The sequence below is a fragment of the Lepidochelys olivacea genome (genome assembly GCF_965140295.1).
Source record: "Lepidochelys olivacea isolate rLepOli2 genome assembly, chromosome: 1".
Classification (NCBI taxonomy): domain Eukaryota; kingdom Metazoa; phylum Chordata; order Testudines; family Cheloniidae; genus Lepidochelys; species Lepidochelys olivacea.
The window spans coordinates 174,199,457-174,224,829 of NC_140411.1; the positions used below are offsets into that span (position 1 = coordinate 174,199,457).

At 39.7% G+C, this 25,373-nt stretch overlaps 1 protein-coding gene across 3 annotated transcripts in view; it reads right to left on the bottom strand.

Moving 5' to 3' along the window:
• NCAM2 (neural cell adhesion molecule 2) overlaps nt 1–25,373 on the bottom strand; it is a 573,274-nt gene that overhangs the window by 42,981 nt on the left and 504,920 nt on the right. Inside the window, exons 15-17 of one of the 3 annotated variants that reach the window (XM_084617432.1) lie at nt 14,099–14,279; nt 1,353–1,406; nt 528–610 (exon numbers count right to left, since the gene is read on the bottom strand). In XM_084617432.1, coding sequence (XP_084473558.1) covers nt 1,387–1,406; nt 14,099–14,279 — 201 coding nt within the window. In that variant the 3' untranslated portion in view covers nt 528–610; nt 1,353–1,386. Of the gene's footprint in view, nt 1–469; nt 611–1,352; nt 1,407–14,098; nt 14,280–25,373 lie in introns of those variants that run through there. The other 2 variants (XM_084617431.1, XM_084617433.1) reach the window with 2 other exon arrangements.

Sequence of the window (25,373 nt, forward strand, 5' to 3'; positions counted from 1 at the left end):
TACAGTTTAGTATTAAATACCACAAAAGTAGCTAATGAAGCAGAATATTTGACAGAACAAATATTATATAAATATTTTTTAAAAGGAAATACATGCAGAGGGGCATATATGGGATCAAAATACTCTCATGAAAGACACACATGACAAACATAAGAACCCACTGCACCAGCAATGACATATAAAAGTCTATGGACATGTTTCTTAGGTAAACAAACTATAACTGAGAAAAAATGAATAAAATCATGAACACAGACAAACAGCCAATCATTGTCAGTTTGTGTTTGTTATGAGACATATGGTTTGTGTGTTGAGAAAAAAGCCACTTGTGAGAATTTTTCAGGCATAGATTGATCAGTTACTTCCATTATGATATTAATTGGAAATGTATACTTTACAAGAGCTCCAGAAAGTCTAATTTTTAGCCAGGTCTTTATTTATTTCACCCCTAAAAATAACATTCCTAGGGAAAAGAAGAGAACCTGCTGCTTGTCTTATTAATAATCTCAAAACATGGACAACAGACTTATGGCTACAATGAAAGAAAAACTAGCAGCATTTGGCTGCCATGATTGGCTTCCATTTTCACCGTTAGTGGCTTCGGAGCATCTATCTGCATTGATGAAGATTGTTATAGAAAATGAGGAGTGTAAGAAAAAAGTAAATTAGAGAAAAAAGTGGAAAGGTTGTAAAATATGTGAAATAAAGTACAAATTAAAAGAAAAAAGCAAGAGTGGGAAAGAAAAAGAGAAAAAAATAATTAATGCAATATTTACACAATGTCAAAGACAGTCACTCAAAAACAGTCTCTCTAACAGTAAAAACAAATTATGTTGAAAATATTGACAAAAGTTGTACTTTTTAAAGTGAAAAATGAGTTCCTTTGAAGTTGTAGAAATGACAAAACTGGATACCAAAATGTGTAATCCACAGAAAAGCAGCACCTCTATAGTAGCAACGCATGCTTCCCCACAATAACCCAATAATCTGTGTCAACATTACTTTGTCGGAAACACTTTCATGGGCACGAGGGATATTCGCTCTCCTTGCTTCAGGACCTAATCCAGCACAGTACTTATGGACATTCTTGTGGACAGTACTTATGGACATTTAAGCATAGGAGCAGTCTCATTAAGCAAGCCTAAGTGTTTTGCTGAATTGGGTCCTCAATCTATCGTCTCTATACTGAGCAAGAGTTTAGTGAACATTGGGGGTGGGGGGCACTGAAACCTTTCACTTCAATATATTCATGACCCCTTTTATTCACTTCCACAAAAACTCAAATGAGCTCATCTTTGTTTGGAAAAATGTGGAAAGAGAAAGGGTTATAAATGCTCAACCAAAGATGAATTTACCTGAGTACTTCTTGTGCAGTGTTTGACAAACATCCTAAATCAGGAAACAGTCACCTGATTGAGGAAATCAAACACCCAACATGAATTACAAACAGCGGATACTTGAAGCAATTGTGAAGAGCAACCCATAAGCTGAAATATTTTCACTTACATTAATTGTCGAACAATTGTGAAAAATGAACAAATTCATAAAAATGAAGTGTCTGTTCATGGCTTATTCATGCTCACAAAGAAAAACTATGTTTGCTAAATAAATTGGTTGTGCAAATTCATCCAGCTCTTATGTTCAGCCTGCCACAAGAGTGCCACTTTGTGTGGCTGGTCTTTGTAATATTGTTTACTTAGAATTTGAATGAGACTGTTGAACTCATTTCAAACAGGCCACTGAATTAATATTGGAGGGTGTAGCCTTCCCGACTACTGGGAAAATGTTCCATGTCCAATTTCCCATCTTTTGAGACGTTTAGTCATCACAAATGCCACTTTCGATGACCATTTCAGTGTAATGTGTAAAGCATTATGTGTACAATTCCCATGGGTATTTATGGCTGTGGCAGAGCTAATTTCAGTATATTACGTTGAATATTTACTTTTCTGGCATGTAATCTATACCCCCAATTATGTAACTTTGTCTGGTAATACAAAATGTTTATATATTTGAAACAATCAAGATTTCTGAGAAAACATGATGAAACAGCAATTAATATAGGGTTATATTGACCAAATATTGATATTGACCAAAATAAGAAAGGTAGGTGGATTTATAGAAAACAATTCCAGTGTAGAAAATCTGGTCTAGAGACAATAATATCATTGGCCACATTAAATTCAACTGACTTAAAAATGTGAATTTCCAAGACTGGCAATTATGAAAGTAGGAGGAAACCACAAGAATCAATTATAGTCTAAACTATACTGTTTACATTCCTTATTATAATTATTGTTGTCATTATTTCAATGACAGTAGCACCTACAGGCCACAACCAAGATGGGGCCTCATTGTGCAAGGTACTGGACAAACGCATAGTAGGAGACAGTCCCTGCTGTTAAGAGCTTGCAGTGTAAACAGACAAAAAAAGACAGAGGGTGGGAGATAGGAAGTATCTCCCCACCCCCCCCTTTTGCAGATGTGGAACCGAGGCACAGGAAGTATAAGAACTTGCCCAAATTCACACAAGAAATCTGTGAAAGAGCCAGGGCTTGAAACTGCATCAAGTATTATCAATGCATTTAAACTTTGCTTACAGCATTAATAATCTTGCTCTTGTGTGCATATGATTTTTATAGAAACAACGGACAGTTTTCAAATACTCATACAATCAAAAACCCATTTCCATGAGAATTCTTGTAATAATGAGTTGAAAAGACACAATGTGATCAAACCAACCAGTTACTGGGAATGGGTGCAGATGTTCATGAGACTGGGTCTGCACTATTTCACTTTACACAGCATACTTGTTTTCCCAGTAGTCATGACTATCAGACCTTTTCAAAAGCAACATTTTTCTTTATGAAATATAAAAGAAATCAACCTGGAAAGAAACAAATTTTTTTTTGCCTTGAGACTTGTGGAAGTTATTGTGCTAAACTTTTAATATCTAAGAAAACCTTTGACCAGCTTAATTGATTTCTGACAGCTTTTTCATATAAATCTTTCAGACATACATTTACATCAGAAATATTCTTTAAAATGTCCTCTCTAATTCGTACAATAGTGGACTTTTAAAATTGTAAAGCAATATGCTAGCAATTACATTTAATATGACAACTAACTTTTGTGAATGAAAGTATTGTATATTTAAATGGTAGTTAAGCATTTCAATATTCTGCTATGCCTAAAAAGCCTATTTTTATTCAAATGATAAGATAACTTTTAAAAATTGCCCCATTTTCAAGGAAAAAAATGTGAAAACTATTATGCATATTTTTTGTTGAAGTGGAAGTTTTGTGCAATTTGAGTCGGGATGGGCCCTCTATTAGTGATAAGAGTCTGTGCCAGCAGTCATGCCTAGTAGTAGGGGAACATGGGCCCTCCCACTCCACCAGATTCTGACCAAGCGGCCCTCTTGGGCACTGTAAGAAAGGCATCTACTACCTGCAGTCAGCTAACACACTTCTCTGGGTCTCTTCCTACTTCTCTGTCCCTCCTGGCTTCATGCTGCAGTCCTGCTTCTGGGGATACTGTCCTGGTGTAACCCCTCCATAGCAGCAAGCACAGGTCTGTTTCTCTCTGCCTGCCACCTTGCTGTGCTGAACAGACTCCCTTCTGAGCCCCTTCTCCAACTAGAGTATACCCAGCAGGCCTGCCAGGGTGAGTTTGCCTGGATCCACAGTTGTTCCTCTCCCAGTCTCTCTCCACTGTGGGGTCTATCTACCCCATGGACCTCTCCCCTTAAGTTCAGTGCCAGAGTTTCCAAGTCCAAGGCTTGCATTCCCCCACCCGAAGAAAAGAAATCTGCATTCTGATGTTTATTCCCTGACCTATGGGCTACGTAGAAGGTGTGGGATTGAAAGGCTAAATACCATTTCATAATCCATGGGTTGGTGTCTTTCATGGAATTTAGCTAGTGGTGGGGTGTGTGGTCAGTTATCAAGAGGATTGAGGTTTCCCAGTAGGTAATACCGCAATGCTTCTATGGCCCACTTCACCCTCAAGGCCTCTTTTTGCATAATGAAATAGGCCTTCTCTCTGAGAAATAGTTTTTAGCTGACATAGAGGATTGGATCCTCTTGCTCACCCAAATGTCAGGACTCCACTGCCACTAACTCCATGTTTGAAGCATCTGTGTGGGGTATGAACTATCATGTGAAGTCAGGGTGGCAGAAGACTGGTTCTTTGCTTAGAACATCTTTCAAGATCCTAAAGGCTTTGGGCCAAGCAACCTTCTTGAGGCTAGAGTTCTTCACTAAGTCACTAAGCCTTGGCCCTTCCCAATCAGAGGTCTAAGCTTGCCCTTTCTAATGGATTTCAGAGTAGCAGCCGTGTTAGTCTGTATCTGCAAAAAGAACAGGAGTACTTGTGGCACCTTAGAGACAAACAAATTTATTTGAGCATAAGCTTTTGTAGGTTAAAACCCACTTCATCAGATGCATGCAGTGGAAAATACAGTAGGAATATATATATATATATATATATATATATATATATATATATATACACCCACACACACACACAGAACATGAAACAATGGGTGTTATCATATACACTATAATGAGAGTGATCAGTTAAGGTGAACTGTTACCAGCGGGAGAGAAAAAAACTTTTTGTATTGATAATCAAGTTACGCCATTTCCAGCAGTTGACAAGAACATGTGAGGAACAGTAGGGGGGAAAATAAACATGGGGAAATAGTTTTACTTTGTGTAACTATTTCCCCATGTAAATAGTTGTACTTTGTGTAACTATTTCCCCATGTTTATTCCCCCCACACACACTCACTGTTCCTCACACATTCTTGTCAACTGCTGGGAATGGCCCATCTTGATTATCACTACAAAAGGTTTTTTTTCTCTCCTGCTGGTAATAGTTCACCTTAACTGATCACTCTCGTTATAGTGTATATGATAACACCCATTGTTTCATGTTCTCTGTGTATATCTATATCTATATCTATATCTTCCTACTGTATTTTCCATTGCATGCGTCCAATGAAGTGGGTTTTAGCCCACGAAAGCGTATGCCCTTCTAACAGAGTATCCCAGGTACATTACTTCATGAAACCCCAACCGACTCTTGGCTGGATTTGCCATGAGGCCATCTTTCTCAAGGGCTTGTAGGGCCATCCATATTCACTCGAGGTGTTTCTCCTGTTCGTAACTGTAGTGATTATATTATCTATGTCGGCTGCCACGTGCCGGCCATGTGGTCGCAGGACTATGTCCATCAGACATTGGAAAGTGGCCACTGCCTCATGAAGGCCAAAGGAAATGGTCTTAAAATGGTTCAGTCTGGCCAAAAGGACTTGTGAAGGCCATTTTCTCTTGAGATCCCTTTTTTGGGGCGGATCTGCCAGTAGCTCTTGATCAGATCCAACATCAAGATATACATTTTGTCCCCCACTTGCTCCAACAACTTCTCAACTTGATGCATGGGTTATGCATCAAATGTAGACATCATGTTCACTTTTCTGAAGTTGATACAAAACAGAGTTGTCCCATCTGCCTTGAGCACCAACACAATGGGGCTTTGCCACCTGCTGTGAGATTCTTCTATCATCCAGGGGTGCAACATCACTGGCAGCTCCTGACATACAGCATCCCACATCTTCCTGGGCAGGGGGTCAGTGGCTCTGGTGGATCTTCCAGCTGGGCTCCATAGTGATTTGGTGACAAATCAGCCAGGTTTGTCCAGTTTGTGACAAGAACACAGAAAAGAAATATCAGACCACCTATCTGAACCCATTGGGCCAGAGCCCTTCCCCCAAGGCAATTGTGTCTGAGACCTGCAGTAAGATAATATGCAGACCCAGCTCTAGATTGGGAGGAAAGGTGTTATGAATAAGCTCTTGCAGCCTTGCCATGCCTTCAGAAGGCTTATGGGGTAAATCTGGGTCTCTTTCTTTTCACTTCAGACCCATAGACCTTCACTGGGCTACCATCTTGGATGGACCCTTCTTCCAGGCTCTGAGGGGCAGCTGTCCAGGCTTGCCCCTAGCTACAATCCATGAAGGGGTAGCAGTGTTGAAAATCACTGTGCTGCTCACACTTGAAACAACTGCCTGCCTGTAGAGCTGCTGTCTTTCCTCACTACATTGGGGATGTCACCTTAGCTTCCACACTCCCTGGCTCACTAGGCCTCTGTGACATCAGTCATTCTTGTTCAGTGTTCAAGTCTCTGTTGCAGAAGGGATTTGGGTCTTGGCCCAGCCAGCAGTCTCCTGCACCCTGTTCCCTCCACTGCATTTGATCTTTCACATTCAGTGATGGTCTATCCTCAGGGCTCCCACCCTTGGGGGTCGGGGTGCCTGTTCAGCTGCCACAACATTTTCAATGAGGCCAGTTACTGCAGGTCTCAGACACTGCCTTTGACAGACCATCTGGCTGGTGTCTCTACACCCACTCTTATCTCCTGACCAGAAAAAAACTGGATAAATTACTTAAGCACTTTATCCTCTGCCACTTGCACCCCAGTGCACCCACCTGGAATTAGACAATGCCAGCAATAATATTTCAGGCACTGGGCCATGACCTGGTGGTGGGCCCCTGGTAGGTACTTTTCTCTCTGGAAGTGTTGGCAGTACATCTCTGGGGAGATATCATAATAGTCTAAAAGAACAGTCACAATCATATGGTAGTCTCAAGCATCCATGGGATCCTTGGGCTGGCCCGGTCAGGTAATAGGACCAGAAGCATAGCCCAGTGATCTGGCGGCCACTTCGCCACAATAAACACATGTTCAAATGTCCCTAAGAAGGTTTTGGGGTTATCTTCTGTGCCTATATCTGTTAGCTTGACCAGGATCTGTGACATCAGGACCCTCCCATAGACTCTGACCTTTGATTAGCAGTGACTCCTGAAGGTTGTAGGAGTGGTGCCATCTGCTGACCCAAGTATTCTTGCTATTCTTGATGTTGTGTGGTCAGGTCTCAAATGAATTGCTGCTACTGCTCCTGTGGCTGTTGAGCTGCTTGCTGCTGGTGTTGTGCAGCCAACTGTTGGAGTAACTGGCTCTTTTGCAGATGTGGCTTGGTTGCCTGTTGATGTTGGCTCTCCACAGTCCATTTCAGCAGCTTCTCCACATCTATGTTGTCTTTTGGTGGGGTTTTTTGTTTGTATTTTTCTCTGCTGGCCTTCTTTTTGTCCTTCATGCACTGGGGTGCATCAGGACTGGACTGTCATGCCCACATTCTCCACCAGCTGTGAGCGGGGATATGCCTCCTCACCTACTGGTAAGAGACTGTAGCAACAGCTCCATCTAGGTAGGGGACCCCAGTCCTTCCACTTCATCAGGTACTGACCCAGGGACCCTCTTGGGTGCCATAAAGAAGGCATCTGCTATCTGATGTCCAGTAACACCATCCCTTGGGTCTCTTCGTACTGCTCTGTCCCTCCTTGGCATGTGTCATGTCACAAACCCTTGCAACACGGCCCATGAGTGGGGGGTCCTGGCTTCATGCATAAATCTCTCCCTTTGGAATTACTTTCCTGGCATAATCCCTCTGTAGCAGTGATTGCAGGTCTGTCTATCTATGCCTGCCACCCTGCCATTCTGAAGAGACTCCCTTTTAAACTCCTCCTCCAATTGAAGCACACCCAGCAGGTAGGGGCTTCCTGGAACCAAAGTTGTTCCTGTTCCCCTGTCTCTCCACTGCAGAGTTGATTCACCCCATCCCAGGCACAGAATGTAATTTTTCAATTGTTGAGAGCTTTTCTTGTCTTTACTGACCTGTAGTTCTTCTGGCTACATAGGTATCTGGATGCCTATATTTCAAAAGTGCCTAGAGATACAGAGTCCTGAATTTTTCAGTGTTCAGTCTGAGACACCAAATAGGGTGGGGGCTTAGCACTTTTTGAAACACAAGCCTCTTTAAAAATTTCTCAAGTGAAGCACCCAAAACGCTGCACCTAAAATCATTAGCAACTTTTGACAACCTAAGGCTGAGTATTCTTTATCTTGTTTAGTTAATGTTCAGATTTAAAGTCCCTCCATTTATGAGTACCAGTGGGGCGTTAGTATGCTATTATGGTTTGTTATCAGACATTTGGTTCACCTCAAAAAGGAGATTAGTAACCTTGAATGCAAAGTTCTTATTAGATAATGCTGTGATTTCATTATTGTGATTAGACATCACTGTGATCACATTACTGCACATTTTTTCCTCTATGGACTTACCTGGAGTTTCATTATGCCATGTTCACTCAAAGTGAGTAATATTTTATACTGTGAATATCCCCATTGCAATCGATGGAATGATGTAGTAAAATACTACATGGAATATGGCTCACAGAAATCAGTGAGATTACTCACCAAATAAAGTGCGACTCTATGTGAGTAAAGTAGGCAGAATTGTGATCTTGCTGACAGACAAACCGCAAGATGCTTAGTGATTTGGTGTGATTAAACAACTAAAAGACTGGCCTATCCAAACCTCTGGGTCATCAAAACTGTGCTGGAAATCTGCTAATATTAGCACTATGTGTGATATTTCAACACTGCTGCTTTCAGACTTGGATGAACAGAAGTGAAGATGCACAGAAATGAAAATAACAAAGATTTTTCACAGAGCAAAAAATGTTAATTTCAGTTATAGATGGCTTTTCACTTTATTGAAACTAGTTGCTCCACTCCTCATCCAACTTTCTCACTGTACAGGGATAGGGAAGATATGGGCGTATTTTCATTATTTCTCTATTGCTTTCCATTCCAGTAATCTTCCCATAGTTTAACATTGTCTTGAGCCACCATATGGGAAGAATTTAGTTCTTTTGGGAAGGATGTGCAAGACTTTTTTGACATTTCTCTCAAATGTCCTACTTTCTCTGGATGTGAGTGTGGCTAATAATAATAGTGTGAGGTTGTTTGTACATTTCTCTCTCCTCTGGAGTCACATCAAGTGCTGTTCTGTCAAAGTCTGTTAATGATTTCTAGCCTCCCCAGCACAAAACCATTAGAGTTTCCTCAGGGAATGGAGTACACAGAGTTATTCCTACACTACACTGAGAGCTTGCCATTTCAGTTAGAACAATACTTAAATCCTGTCTGTAACTAGATAATATTCTTATTCAACATACTTTTAGTATTCTTTTGCAGGATTCCCTTACGTGCAAAACATGGCATGTTTGCTATGGCTATTACATCACCATTTTGAGGGGACTGTCAACTTAAATATATTTCTTGTTGCCACTTTGGATAAGCATTTCTCTAAGAATACAATATGGATTGGATTCCTAGCCGTGGATTGTATACTCATAGTGTAAAACAAGTATGAATTCACCTAGCTCTTTACGGTCTCACTGTCCTCTAGAATATTCTGCTTCCCTTCAGCTCTCTTCTGATTGTGGTTGACAAAGAAGCTTCTGTTTGGAAATGCACCAGTGTTGCTATTTTTAGCTCTCTACTTCTCCTGTGGACTAGACATTTGTTTAGGATTACGCTTTGCATCCTTTGTATGTGTGTGCCATGTTCTCTGAAAGATTCTTAGGGACATGGTGCAAGTTTTTAGAGGAACTAGTTTTTTCCTAGCCTTCTGACTTTGGGATCACATCATCTATCAAACTACTGATAATTGGTTTCAGATAACTTGGTAAAGCTGTAGGGGTTGTTCTGCCTTGTATTAGATGCACTAATATGGGTGGCTGCTTACAGATTTACTGTTTCAGAGAGCACTGATACCTTCAATGCTTCCTTTAGGATGACTTGTGTTTTGTTCTTCTAGATTTGGCTGAAGACAAATGAGTAAGTGCTGAAAAGGCCTTCATGGGTGCACTGGAGAATCTTTTTATCTTGGAAATATCACCCACGGGTTTTAATTAACACTGGAACACCTTAGTTCAACTGAGGCCTGCATGTTAGACACTAGCTAGTTCAGGGTGCTTTATGGGCCTCTGACCTGAAACAGGTTTCAGAGTAGCAGCCGTGTTAGTCTGTATTTGCAAAAAGAAAAGGAGCACTTGTGGCACCTTAGAGACTAACAAATGTGTAATACATGTGTAATACATTTGTTAGTCTCTAAGGTGCCACAAGTGCTCCTTTTCTTTTTGCGAATACAGACTAACATGGCTGCTACTCTGAAGCCATTTAAAAACTGATTACTTTATTTTTACTGATGATACATACATGTCCCTGGAAACAAGAATAAGAACTGGAAGCCAGCAGCTGACATTGATACAACCTCTTAGCTGAATGTATTGCTTTAAAAGTGGTGTCATTCTGAAAATAGCATAGTTTCATTCAATAGATCTCCTTCCTGAGTGTATCCGGAGTTACACGTGCTCACTAGTGACTAAAGTAAATTTTTACTACTTTTTGGTTGCTGGCAGCACTGAAGACCCAATATAATTCAGAAAGGCTGAACGTGGATTCTGTTCCTTCATGTTCATTATCTACAGAATTGTTTAATAAGATTTAGCTACTTGACCACAGGTGCAAACCCAGTGAGGGCAACGTGTTTGCATGTAGATTACTGAGCACATAACTGAAAGAAAATGCAGTTAAATGCATATAGCTGAAGACCTAACATGGCCTGAAAAATATTTGTTACTGGCAATGATATAAAAGGAGATAGGATTCTGGCATGGCTTTCATGGAGACAGATTAAGGCCTGTAGCTGGGAATGCAGAACAAAGGCCAGGAGGGTAACTAAGTCAGGAAGTCAGCACTGGAGAATGGAAATCCTCCAATGAACACTGTCAACTTCCTTGGCAAAAAAATAGAACAGATGTTTAAAAGAACTGAATAAAACAAAATCCACAACAATCTACCATTTTTTGTATCTTGAACATTTTCTTCTCCCCCAAAATCACTTTCTTGGGCTTTTCTGTAGGTTGAATCCCCGTATGACATTACATTTGTGACTTTTGACATTGTGGTGTTAAATGGAAGGAGTGATTTAAAATCTACTAGAAATCTGCAGAGAAGGCTTTAATGGATATGATAAGTTCCCAGGATTGTCACCATCCACTTGGGGGGAATTATTTCTGTGATTTTTTATGTTTTATTAAGAGTTTTAAACCACACCTGAAGCAGAAAAATCTCAAGACACGCTTATCTGTGGGGCCACGAAAGTGCCTACACAAATGTCTTGGACGCAGATGGAAGAAGGGGCTATTGTATTCATATTGACTTCCTAACTCTCTTAATATAAAAAACCTGTTGCATCAATAGAAAAATATGTTGTAATACATTCCCTTCTAGATGAACCTTTAGATCTCATAAAGCTGTCATATCTAGTCAATACTGATGATATAAAGTATCTGTTTGGCATGATGAACACTGACATCTTTGCTGCTATTGGGCACAGTGTGAAAATCAGAGAAAATATCACCTATTAAATAGATTGTCCATCTTTGCCCATCACTAAATGACTTTGGTCAGGATGAGTGAAGGTGCTTTAGCACAACTGACAGCCATTTGTTCAAAAGGGTAAGCAAGATGCTCAACACTGACAGCAAAGGTCATTCTGTTTGTGGGAACTGCACAGAGATTCTGACTGTTTCAAGGCTGTTAATACAACACATCAACATTGGGGGCAGCAGTTAAAATAAAAATGGCTCCTGAAACCGGTATAGTAAAAAAATTGATACATTGGGGAGGAAAAAAAAAAAAACCTGACAAAGCTGCCAGTCATTTTTCTCCTAGATGTGAGCAGAGTCTTCTGGAAAAATATTCAGATCATTTAAAAATGGTTCTACAGAATTCCTATGGGATGTTAATTTCACACCCACTTTATGCTTTGCAAAAGTAGTTGTCAAGGAAACTAATTAGTTGCATAATCATAATTGCAGTAATTACCTGTATCTAAGGGACTATACGCTACATGTTCAAATAGCTGCAAAAGCATGTGCATAAAATGAAAAATGCTCCATCTCCATTTAGATGTTGGTTACCTGAATTGCCTTTTATACACAAGTATAGAGCTTCGTTACCACATGTGCAGGTATTTTGTGTTTGTGTCAGTTGTTGCAATTATTTATGATTTTAAACAATTATAAACAATTGTAAATGGGTAAACTTGTGTTTCATTTGATATATCTATATCTAAGAAGCATTTTGGTGAAACTTTCATACCGTTAAACAATTCCAAATATATCAAGTGTATAAAGGAAATTGGTTGCCTTTCTTCTGTTTTACACAAGGTTCTATCACATTTTCTACTCGCAAAAGTTTTTTCATTGAGACAAAAGCTTTTTTCATAGAGTCATGTGAGCAAGGCCAAAAGGGACTATTGTGTTCATCTAGTCTGACCTCCTGCATAGAACTTGCCCAAATAATTGCTCAGCAAATCTTTTTTTTTCCTTACAGTCCACAGCTCCTTCTCCATTTTGTCCTGAGGTGAAATCTTAATGCTGAACAGTGACATCATAATGTTTCTGTGGCAAACAGATTGATGTCATGAGGCATCCCCTTTCACTGCAGAATCAAACAGAAGTAGACTGGACTGTGAGGCAACTGAGCCCCTGTCAAAACCCTAACAAATGTCCACTGACTTACACCGACCAAGGGCACACACCAACACCCTGCTTACACCAGGGCTTGATTTGATCCTAAACTATTCTTACTAAGTTATGTGAAATGCTTCTTAACTATATATAAATTCCAGAAATACGACTTTTAATGTCAACAGATCATTTCTGATAATATGAGAAAAGCCATTCACATAGATGCCTAAGACACTCCTCTTGAAAATATGTTTTCTAAAAAAATCCACTAACACTGTGGTGGGTTGATTGTTTTTTAGCAGCCGATAAGATAACAGGAGAAAAAAACAGTGTGTTATTTATCTGAAAGATTTCCGGTCTATAGCTCATTTGGAATCAACACCAGTTAAACCAGTGCTGTTCATACATTCAGACTCCATAAGAAACACAAGTATTGCTATGGTATTACTTTTCTCCTTTGTTCCCATTGGCCTTGATATATATTTGGCAAGTTTTAAATTTTAGTTTAATGCATTATCTGTGTAATTTATAGGATTAGATGCTGCAAAAGGTTAGCACCTGATTTTTAAACTTAAACGTTACTGCCATAATCTGAACTAAAACCTTGAAAACTCATAGCTCTAAAATTAAGATGTGTTTTAGTTATAGCAGATCAGAAAACATCGCAAAATCCTAAAAATCTAAATTATGTCCATTGCATAAATTAAAGGAATCAAATTAGACTGTTGCTGAAAATGATGCATAGGAATTCGTGAGTTGTGCCTCAAATTTCAGTTTGAAATATTTTTTTTATAGGTTACATTTAAACTCAAGAATTTAATAACTGAAACACCACTAGCCCTGAACTACTTTGTGTTTTTTGTTTTTAAAAACTGTTAACACCCAATTATGTAAGCACTTATGCACATGAGCAACTTTATTTATAGAAATAGTCACGTTTGAAGAGTTGGAACTTTAGAACTGTATCCTTAAAGAGGAACTAAGGAGATTAAATCAAAACAGCCCTAGTTAAAGGCTTGATCTTGCAAGGTACTGAGTATGCAACCTGCTCAAGCAGAGCCCTTAATACCATGCTTAATTTAAAGCATGAGTAGTCTGATTGACTTGGACTGAACCCCAGGATACCAACACATGAATAGATTTACAACAAACAACATAAACCATTAAAAAAAAAACTTAACAAAGGTACAGCAAGTGCATTTCTGAATAACAACAATCTCTCTTCTTAACTGCCAGCAACTGAGTTTGGGATTCTGTGTTTCTTCTGAAATTATGGATGACTTCACTAATACCAATAGTAGTGAAAGGAAAGGAACCTTGACTGAAAGTCCTTTGGGGCAGGGACCATCTTTCTGTTATGTGTGTACAATGCATAAGAGCACAAGGGGGTCCTGGCCCATTACTAGAGATCCTAGGCCCCATAGTAATATCAATAACAACAACAAACTCCTCCAGTTTAGGGGTTATAAATCCAATTTTTGCTGATAATAAAGAGTACTGGGATCTCAAGTCTAAGCAGTTAAAAAGTTTTCAGTTCTCAATAGGCTTAAATTCAGAGACTGCAGCAAGAACCAAAAAGCACACATGTTAAATACTATCAGCAGAAAACAACCAGCTCAATATTACACTATATTTTAAAATTAACTTACCAGTAATAATATTGGGCTTTGGTGGCATGCTGAACTCATACAATGTTGGTTCGGAATAACCCAGTCTATTGGCAGCAGTAATTTGCACTTCATAACCCATGGTCCATTGCAGATGCTCTAAGATTATGTGGTCTCTACTACCCTGTACTTTTTTCTCTAGCCACTGGTCTTCCTTATCTTTCTGTAAAGATGCAAATATTAGTTTAAATAATCACAAATTCATATACTAAAGCCAAAATTATTAATATTGCATATCCTAAATTAAGCCCCAAATCTTTTTCAAAGGTTATGAGTTCTCACAGTCCATTTTGCCTTCAATATGAGTTGTAGTAATCAGCTCCTCTGAAATTAGGACATTTTTTACTTTGGTCCCTAAATATGGATTTAAGAACATATCATTAGGTGTCTGAGTTTGAACAGTTTGTTATAAATTTGTATTTTGTTCAAGTACTGATGCCCATTTCAAAACAGAAGAATCACAACATATTTGTTCTTGTAAAGGTACGAAACTGCTTCATTTAGAATAAACAAAGTTTCAGTGATTTTTATTATAATCAATGGTTTTTAAAAGAAAATTCCTAATATAAATAAAGTTGGCCAGTTACCAAATGCAGTAAATAAATGCTCATAAAAACATAGTTGTGACTGCATCTGTCCTTCGTCTCAGTGCAGAACTCTGAACAATGATAGAAATTCAGTGGCCCTACATTAACACTGAAGCAAACAGCATATCCCAGTGATGCAGGTTATGAACTCATTTCTAACATCCGGTAGGATATATAATATCATGTATAGTGTATTTTACAGTTTTCTGAATTCAAACCTTTTATGCTTATTAACTTTCATATGGAGCATCTAATTTAATTGCAAAATTAATTAAATAATCAGTGTAAACATGCCTTATTTTTATTGAAGTTAAACATGTATGTAAGGCCCTCATCAGTGAAAGTAGCAAATGTTATTTGATAGAAATTATATTATGTTTAAAAGATGGATATATAAAAATTTTATATTGAGATCTTAAGGTAGACACATAAACAATAAAAAAATAAAAATATAAAGACATTGTATTGGTATATTTGAGGCAGCGCTAGAAGTGCTGCCCATAGTTACAAGGAGCCAAGGGCTGAAGGTTACAAGGGCTGAAGGTAGAAATGAACTGGCTGGGCAGGGAGACTGCGACTGGAAACAAAGAGTTGGGTGGGATAAGTGGGATCAAATGAGGAGCCAAGTATAGTGGCAGGAGAGACTGAGACAAGGATACTTGGATCGTATGCTGGGGGAGGATTCAGATGAAGAGCGTAGGGAGCCAGGAGACTGCGGCTAGCTGAGCAAGAAGACTAGGCCAAGGAGCCTGGGAATGATACAGAAACGATGAGTTTGGGGAGGGAGAGTAGGACTGGGAGCAAGAGTGGAGGAAAGACTGGGACCCAGACAGGGAGCCCTGAGATGGACTGAGATTAGTTACGGAAACTGATTGGGACTCGGACAAGGTGGTGGGGAGAGAGATAAGATTGGGACATGGATGTATTTGGAGGGTAGAGGCAGACTGGGTTAGGCTTGGGAGAAAAGGGACAGAAGGGTCTGAGTCCAATAAAGCACCCTCCAGAACCTGAAATAGAACCCAACCTTCCTGAATCTGAACAACCTGCTGATGTCAGCTAATATCTGTGAAACCCACTGGCAATATTTGTCCTAATCCCCATTTAATGGCTGGCCCACACACAGAGTGACAAACTACATTGCTATTAATTACTCCATTAGTGAAGTGGCAAGGGGACTGTGTGGTGGATCTAAAGGTTCAAACCTGCCGATGAGAATCAACATGACACTACACGTTAGAATTTTTGTTTTTTAGTGGTTGTTTAAAAAAAAAACCCAGGAAATTACACCCAATAAACTATGTTAAAAGAATGTTATGATTGCAAAGTTAAGCCCTGAAAAGTTATGAAAGTAGCATTATATATAGTATGTTATATGTTCAAAGCTCCTAATGACTTGCAGATGTGTGTGTGCTCAGCACTTCTGCAAATCAGACACCAGGGTCTCAAGTTGGGCACTCAGAAAAAAAGGAAAATGCATTTAGTTACCATCTATAAAAAGCTTGGTTTAAGTGAGTTGCCTAGCATCACACAGGAACCCTGAAGCAGAGGCATGGATAGAATCCAATTCCCAGAGCTGCATTCAAATTCCTTAACCAGAACACCATCCTTTCTCTTCTTACAATCCCCTACCTCATTCACTACACACCTTCCAATTTCTGCCACAGATGAGGCAGAAGTTCTACAAGCAACAGCCTCTTTCACTACAGAACCCTCATCCAGACCCAGAACAGGTCCATCATGTGAACTGAATGAGGCTGGGGTCCTGTGGAAAAAAATAGCATGTGATTATATAGTTAAAGACTGTAAAATAATATATACACACAGTGGGGCTGAATTAAGATTCACAGGCAATCTTAATTCTGGCATTTCCTATCTTTTGAGTGTTTGACTTTGTAACCTCAACATTTTTAAAATAGCTTTTTGTGTATAATACATAAATGAAATTTTGGTGATCATAGTGTATAGCTATAGAAATCACAGCACATTATGTTTGTATATGCTTTGTATCTATATCTATCTATCTATCTATATTCAAGTGCATGGGCTATAGGTCTTTTTCCTAAAGTCTATATCTGTGCCCTATGGTAACATGATCTATACTCTGTGGAGCCCATTTCAAAATTGAATAAGTACATGAATAAGCACAAGAGCTAAGGGCCAAATCCTGTCTCTACTCCCTAAAGCCCATGTATCAGCAGAAACCCAAACATAAAAGCATTGCAATGGGATATCCACCCCACACAAGGCAGAGCAGATTAAGTGAGGTTAATTAACTTGAGAGGCTGCAACTGAGGAAGAACGAGGGATTTTTAAGTTCACAAGATAGAACTCAGCTGAGTAGACAGGGCTGATATAAAGCCAGGAAGTTGTCCACACAAAGGGGCTGCAGGGAAAGTAGGCTGCAATCATCCCCTCAGAGTAAAGATGTGTGTTTGAGCTACAGAGTTCAGTAATCTGCAGTTACTTCCTGGGATGAGGGAGTCTGGGTCAGTAAACTCAGATTTGGTCCAGAAGATCAAGAAGGAAGTTGCAAGGAGTCCAGGAAAGTAGCAGCAGGAGCTGGCAGACCACAGTTATCAGATATAAGGTCCCTGGACTGGAACACGGAGTAGTGGGCAGGCCTGGATTCCCCTACCAGCCACTAGAAAAGCAGCAGTGTACCTGGCCTTGGACTGGAAGGCTGACTGGAATGGCAATTGGGCTGCTGACCCAGTGGGACTTTAATACCCTGGAAGGGGAGGAGCATAGTGACCTGGGCAGAGGCCTGAGTCACAAAGAATAAGCACCCTGAGTCTCAGAGGAACAAAGAGAAGACAGGGCGAGGAAAAGGGAATCAGACCTAAGTGCAGCATATTCCCCGATGTGGTCACAAGGAGGCATTCTATTCATGAGTGTACCCAGTGACAGGCATATTCTTTACAAAAGAAGAAATCCAAGAACTGAACTCAAGGACAACATTATGTAAGAAAGATTTAGCAGTATGTTGCTAACACAAATTGGAAACAATTAGAATAAAGGCAAAATTGGGAGAGTGAGCTGCCTGGGATTTCATCAAGCTTTGCTAACTCATCTTTCCCTAAACACAGGTAAAACCTGTGTTCAAAGCCCACCAATGGCATCTTAGGTAAACAGATAAAAAGAAGAGCAGAAGATTCCTTCACTATCACTGATAATCTCATATGAATTTTCAAGAGTCCTTTACTCAGGATAGTACTGGGCAATATGCTTAAGCTAATTTCTTTGCTAGAGTGTAGGTGCATGTATGTGGGAAACCCATTCACTATTTCTATAAATCTCCCTGTTTATGCTAAGCCCCTTTAATTGGTTACTTTAGAAGCAGAAAAACAGAACCATAAAGAAAGATTTCTACCTCATTAGGCTTTTCTTGTGATTATACTACTAATTATTATTTATAGAATGCTGTACACAGTGCTTTACCAACACATAAAAGACAAGAAGCTCCTTTAAAGCAAGGGCTTGCAATCTAAAATCTGTTCCTTTAGGTACAAAGGCCTCCTATTAGTATTACTATTAGCAGTTTCGTCTCTAATATACATAAAGAAATGTAAATCTTCAGATGTTACAGTTAGAACAGCAGTAGCTTCAGAGATTGCACTGTGGGTTTTATTTTATTTATTTTTTTTTTGTAACACTGCTTATTAAGTAGATCACAGATGTTGTAAGCCTGGTCAGTGGGCACTATTACGACTGAGATTTTCAAAGCTGTCTAGGAGAACTGAATACCAAGTTCCATTAATTTTAAGGCTTAGGGGACGAGTTTTTTTTTTCAAAGTATAATCTCTTTGCTGAAACAAACCTCACACAAAGTCATAGACCAAAGAATATTATTCACTATATGTATAATGCCAACTCCTTGCTAAGTGCTTTACAGACAGGTATGAAGTCAAATGGTAAAATTTTCATAAATCTCTAAGGGTCATATTTTAAAGGTATTTTGGTGCCTACAGATAAGCTCCTAATGAGTTTATGAAAAGCACCTAAGAATCTAATCCTCATTGACTGACTTAGGCCTTGTCTACATTACAGAGGAAATTCGATCTAAGCTATGCAATTTGAGTTACGTGAATAGTGTAACTCAAATCGACTTAGCTTAGATCTACTTACCAGGGGGTCCACACTACGTGATGTCTAGGGGAGATGCTCTCTCATCGACTCCCCCTACTCTTCTGGATCCGGTGGAGTACAGGAGTTGACGGGAGAGCGATCTGCAGTTGGTTTAGCAGGTGTTCACTAGACCCGTTAAATCAACCGCTGATGTATTGATCACCAGTCGTCGATCTTCTTGTAAGTGTAGACTAGCTCTCAGACTCCTAAGTGACTACCAGTCAAGTGAGATGTAGAGATAGATGACACCATACACATTAGTAAAATACAAAGCAAATTCAAGAAACTGGCAGTCAAAGTGGAACTCTGAGAAACCAGATCCAGGTACTCAACTGCCATGTGGTAGGTGTCCCAGAGGAGGAAGAAAGAACAACATGCTGTCTTCTAAAATATCCATATAAGTAAACAAATATTTCCTAGTGCAGTTAAAAAAAAAAGAACCAAATTGAATTGAACCCCACCACAGCCTCCAATCCAAAGTCTTGCCAATGAAAAAGCTCAGAGCCTTAATATCAACATTGTGACAAGTGAAAATAGGGAACAATCCTCAAAAGGAAACAACTTTCTCTTATCCTGAGATAGCTTTATGGATACACTGCACAAAAGAATGTGAGCCTTTGGAGAAAAAAAAGACAAAAGACCTTTATTTTTCATTGTGGTATCCAGCCAAACTGCAAATAATTTACAAAGGAAAGCCAAAAATGTACGGTACTCCAGTGGAACTGATGGATATTTTTGACTTCAAAGAGACCTTAGGTGAGTCTCTAAAATCACCATGGGAACTAAGCAGATAACCAGTGTGAAGTAGAGATGGGAATAGGAAATACAAGAAAACTTCATGAAAGAAGAAAGAAAACTGCATGGTGAATATTAAAATATGTGGACTCCCAAAAAGCGGAGAAAAACAAGTTAGTCAATACTTGGTTAGCAGCATCTTTGAAACTACTATTGGTCGGTGACTCACACTTGTTTCAGGCAGCTGGGGACTGCAGGTAGGCGATAATGCTCTACAAACAGATTTAAACAATTCCTGTTTAATACTGATGTATTAGTTTCTTTTGTCGTTTTCTTGCTCTTGTTGGGACCTGGCAAGGAATACAATACGCTGCCAAGGAAGCAGGGTCTGAGAACTCATTAGGAACAAGCCTTGCAGAATAGGGAGGAGAGGCCTATGATTATTGGACCAGCAGCTATATAGGCTGACACTTACTGGAGATGGCTCAAAAATTCAATAGGCCAAATTCCCTGCTGGTGTGAATGGGCAAAGCTCCACTGAAGTCAGGGGAGCAGCACTGTTTGCCAACTCTGACGTTTTTATCACATCTCGCAATATTTGATGCTCTTCATACAGCCACACCTCCGGGTCATTATGTGAAAACCTCAGCTTTCAGTGGACCAAAAAAAAAAAGTTCCTGATCCTCATGGCTGCAGAGAAAAGCTTAGAAATGTGACCTGAATGCAACATAAAATCTCAAAAATCAGGAGGAAAATTCAAAGGACCCCAAAGGAAGTTGGGTATGTCATTACTCAATTCTAATTCTCAACTACAATGGGACCAGGGGTGTCAGGGAAAAGCTTTGTTAGCTGAACAGTGGCCTGGAGGAGTGAAGGAGGATTTCTCCCTTCCAAATCGATATGGAAACCCCCCTTACACTAAGCCTATGTATTTAGGCTTAAAGCAATAGGTGAGGATTTGGGCCTAAAACAATAACCCAGAAGTGTTTCAAAAATCTGTATTCAAAATCATATACTCTGCAGTATATAACAGAAAGATCTGTGCTACAGAATTACTTGGTTAAGTTTATGAAAGTTTATGAAACAGAACAATTATCTGATGCAAAAACTGACAGGAGTAGGACAGACAATTTACATAATACAAACTGAAAAAATGCCCTGGACTAGACGGCTTTGCTATGATCTTCTATGAAAATCTTTTATGAAAACTTTCCTCAGTCTTAGGAAGAGTCTTTGTAGAAATATTAATAATGAAGGAACTGATCCCAAGTATCAAATAAGCAATTGTAAAACACTGCTCCCAAAGAAGGAAAACCTGTTGATTGATGTTCAGCTTATTATCTAATATACTTGTTAAACACACAAGCAAAGATGTTGATCAAGAGGCTGGCAATGAGGCTGGAGGGAGTTATAGGAAAGCTAATTAAATGGGACCAAAACAGATCAGAGAGGGGAAGCAGTCAAGAGATAACTAAGAAATTTAAATAGCATCCATTCATTCTGATGAAAGCATCATGAACTTATGATTGTATTTCTTGTTGCGGAGAGGACTTTAGGCAGCCAACGGGAAAAAGTCATTTAACCGAACTGGAGAAATATGGACTTTGGCCAAACAAAAGCAATATCTATCTATGATTATAATGCTCCAAGGTACTACTTTAAATAGAGGAGGCGGTTGCAGTGGGGAAAAAGCATTTGCACTACACACTGGTCATGTTCTCAAGGCTCTCCCCCTAGTTGTTCCCCCTCTGTCCTCTTTTATTCTCCCTAGTGGATGTTGCATTTCCCCTTTCTTGGAAGCTTTTCTGTCATTTCTCTCTTCCTCATTTCATCTCCTTCCCGTTTACCAGATTGCTGTTGTCTCTCTTTACCCTTTGCATAGAGGCTGACTTCAAGCAGTAGGAGTAATGGAAGAAAATAAGAAAAGAAAAATTTAGATGGTCAAACCCGGGTAAAACATCCCTGTAATAGCTCTATCGAACTGTTGAATTTTCTCCCAAGGGAAGTGCAGGAAGGCTCTTCATTTAGGAAGTTTAAAACTGGACGAGACAAAGTGGTATGGGGAATAATCCTTCATCAGCAGGGAGATAATGTGGATGACAGCCTTTTATTTCTATCCTCTTCAACAAAACAGAATGAGAAGATTTTCTGGATGTTTCTGCTAAAATATCTAGCAATAAAATAGTTAACAATGACTTTATCTAAACTTTCATCATAGGCTTGATTGTTAATATCTTATGGAGATGATGCGATACTACACTTATTTTGGGCTGCCACGCTGCGGAGACGAATACAATGGCTCACACTGGGGAGACTTTATTGGCAGGCATAAAAGATAAAAAACAATCTTTTAAAATAAAAACTTCTATTCTGCACAAAGTGCCATCAAAAATACTGAAGAGATGCTATGGCTTGCTTCAGACCCTCCTCACAGATGAAATAAGATTGGGTAATGACACATGTCTGGGATACACCTTATCACTCTTGCTGTTTCATCTAGTTATAAATACTTAGCTGAGCAAATAAGAATTAACAGAATGAACCTAGGACTGCAGTTGTGAACAATAGAGCATAAAATTGATCTGTAAGCTGACTCTGTATTACTGTTTCTCACTCAGCCTCTAACATCTGTACCTAAACTAGTGTTAGAATTGGGTAGATTTAGCTTTGCACCTAGATACAAACTAAACCTATAAAAACAGAAATGCTCCCAGGAGGATCAACCCTTTCTAAAAACAGTGAACTAAACCCAAACTCATCTGGTTCTGTTGGCATGGAACAAAACTTAAATACCTATAGAGTCAGATAAAGGACTTAAACGAAGGCAGCTCTTTTGATTTGACTTAAATGTTGTTCACAATAAGAGCTGAGAATTGGTATGGGGTGGAGACATGGAGTGGACTATGCTATATTAGAACTGATTCTCAGTTCCCTAGCTCACTCATCACACCTGCAAGGTCTCCCCTGGAAAATAAAATGAATAAATAGACAAGAAATACAATTTTATGCAGTTTCTTCTTTTAACATTCATTCATTCTTGCATTACCATGATGAAAAAAAAAATGTTTTCTTGACTCACTGATTTTTTTAAAACCTGGTATGTCACAATTTCATGACATTTCATAAAATAAAAATGTAGAAACACATACTCATAACAATATGGACAATATCAAATATTCTCTGTAGATATATATCCCCAGAGAATATTTGATATTGACCATATGTGTATGTTATGTGTATGAGTTTCTACATTTTTATTTTATGAAATGTCATGAAATTGTGACATGAATATATATAGTTCAGTATACAGGAATGATGTAGGAATGATGTTTTGCAGCAGGTTAGAATTGTTATTTAAATCAAATATTTTATCTGGACTCTGTATATAGTACACTCAGTAGTCACAAATTACATAAAACAGATGCTTTAAGTGAATGTATTATATTTTGGCCAAAGGGCAGACCAAAGAGCATATGATACACAAACTTAAAGTTCCAAGCTTATCCAATATAGGCCCAGAATTAAGTAACATAGGAACATTTCAGAACAGATAAGTGAGAAGAATTAAGGTCTTTATAGTGTGTACATACATTAAATCCATATCCTGACCTGACACTTTTAACATGTATTTTATATCTTTCTGTACATAAATATCTAGACATACTATATTTAACTGGGAAACTCAGCTTCACACAACTGTGTTATATCTTAAGAGGAGGTTACTCACCCTGTGCAGTAACTGACTTTATTCAAGATGAGTGTCCCTGTGGGTGCTCCACTCCAGGTGTTGGTGTGTCCCTGCGCCTTCACTCGGAGATTTTTACAGCAGTACTCGTATCGTTTGCGCACGAGCAGAGCCTACCCCCCCGCTCGGAGTGTACCTTAATAGTACACGTGTGAAACAGATCTCCTCAGTTCCTTCTCTACAACGGAGGCTACCCCAACTCCAAAGTAGAGGGGAGGAGGGTGGGTAGTGGAGCACCCACAGGGACACTCATCTCAAAGAATGTCAGTTACTGCACAGGGTGAGTAACCTCCTCTTCGAGAGAAAGATATCCCTGTGGGTGCTCCACTCCAGGTGACTTAAAAGCAGTGTACCTCAAGGAGGTAGGGACTTTGGATTTGGTAAGAATGTGGTAGATAATACAGCTCTGCCTAATCATGCATCAGAGAGAGGGCCCTGAGTAAGGCCCTTACTTAATGCTTAACGAATGTGTGTTCAGAAGACCAAGTGGCCGCTTTGCAGATGTCAGCCAGAGGAACTTTGCGTAGAAAAGCCACGGACGTAGCCACTGATCTAGTGGAGTGAGTTCTGATGCTGGCAGGAGGCGTAACTTTCTTTATCTGGTAGCACAGTTGGATACACTCAGAAATCCAGTTTGAAAGTCTCTGGGTAGAAATAGGTGTCCCTCTGGAGCGCTCCGCAATGGACAAAAAGCGTCTGGAAGAATTCCTAAAGGGCTTGGTTCTATCCAGATAGAAGGACAAAGCCCTGCGTACATCTAATGTATGCATTGTAGATTCAAAAGAGTTTGTATGTGGTTTAGGAAAGAAGGTTGGTAGGTGTATTAGCTCATTGATGTGGAATGACGAATGCACCTTTGGAAGAAACTTGGGATGTAGTCAAAGGGTAACCTTGTCCTTGAAAAATAGCGTATAAGGTGGGTCTGCCATGAAAGCTGTTATTTCTCCTGCCCATCTGGCGGAGGTGATTACCACTAAGAATGCTGTTTTCATAGAGGGGTGTAAGAGGGAGCAAGTGGCTAGGGGCTCGGATGGTTGTTGAGTTAAGCATGACAATACTAAGTGAAGGTTCCATAGAGGGGTAGGAAGTTTTTTCTATGTCCAGGTATAGGGATTGTAGCCCCTTAAGAAAATGCTTGCTGATTGGATGAGCAAAAACAGAGATATTATCCATCTTGTCATGAAAAGCTGTAATAGCAGCTAAGTGGACTTTGATGGAGTTGAAAGCCCGATTGCTTGAGGTCTAATAGGTAGTCAAGTATGAGAGGAAGAGGTGCAGAAGTAGGAGGATGTTGTTTTGTTGAGCATCATTGTGTGAATCACTTCCATTTTCAAAGATAAGTGATTTGAGTAGATTGTGTTCTGCTACGTAAGAGTACTCTTTGAACCTGCTCAGAGCATGCTAGTTAGTCTTGGGAGAACCATGTAGGAACCAAGCTTTGAGATGAAGCATAGACAGGTTGGGATGAAGAAAATGGCCATGTTGCTACAATAGGAGATTCAGAGCCCTTGGAAGAAATGAAGTACTTGTGATCCGCCCACTTACAAGTTGACAGGCTTGCAGCCGGAGTCTACCAGATGGCCTTAGCAGGTTCCAAAAGGGCTGTGTTGATCGGTAATGCAATCCTAGAGGAAGAAGAGAGTTATAGGATGTCTGTTAACTCATGCTGCTGTTCAGGAACCTCCTCCAAGCTAATTCGTAACTCACTAGCAACTCTTTTGAAAAGATCTTGAAATTTTGAGGAGTCGTTTGAAGATGACGGGGGAGGAGGCAATAGGGCTTCATCAGGGATAACAAATGGCTCTACTGGGTTGGAGGCAAGTTGGGACTGATCCTGTAGTTGTGATGGTGCTGCCTGGACCCTTACGTTAGTGGCAGGTTCATCAGCTGGCAGTGGCGGGCAGGTTTTGCGCCTGGCTGTGATGGTGTAGCGAGTGTTGTCTCGAGGATAAGATGCCCGTGGAGCCCAATATTGCCACTATGGTGGGAAGGGCATGGGTGGTGCCATCAAGGGGTTCACACACCATGGGGCAGGATCCTGAGAGTATGACCAGGTGATTTTTCT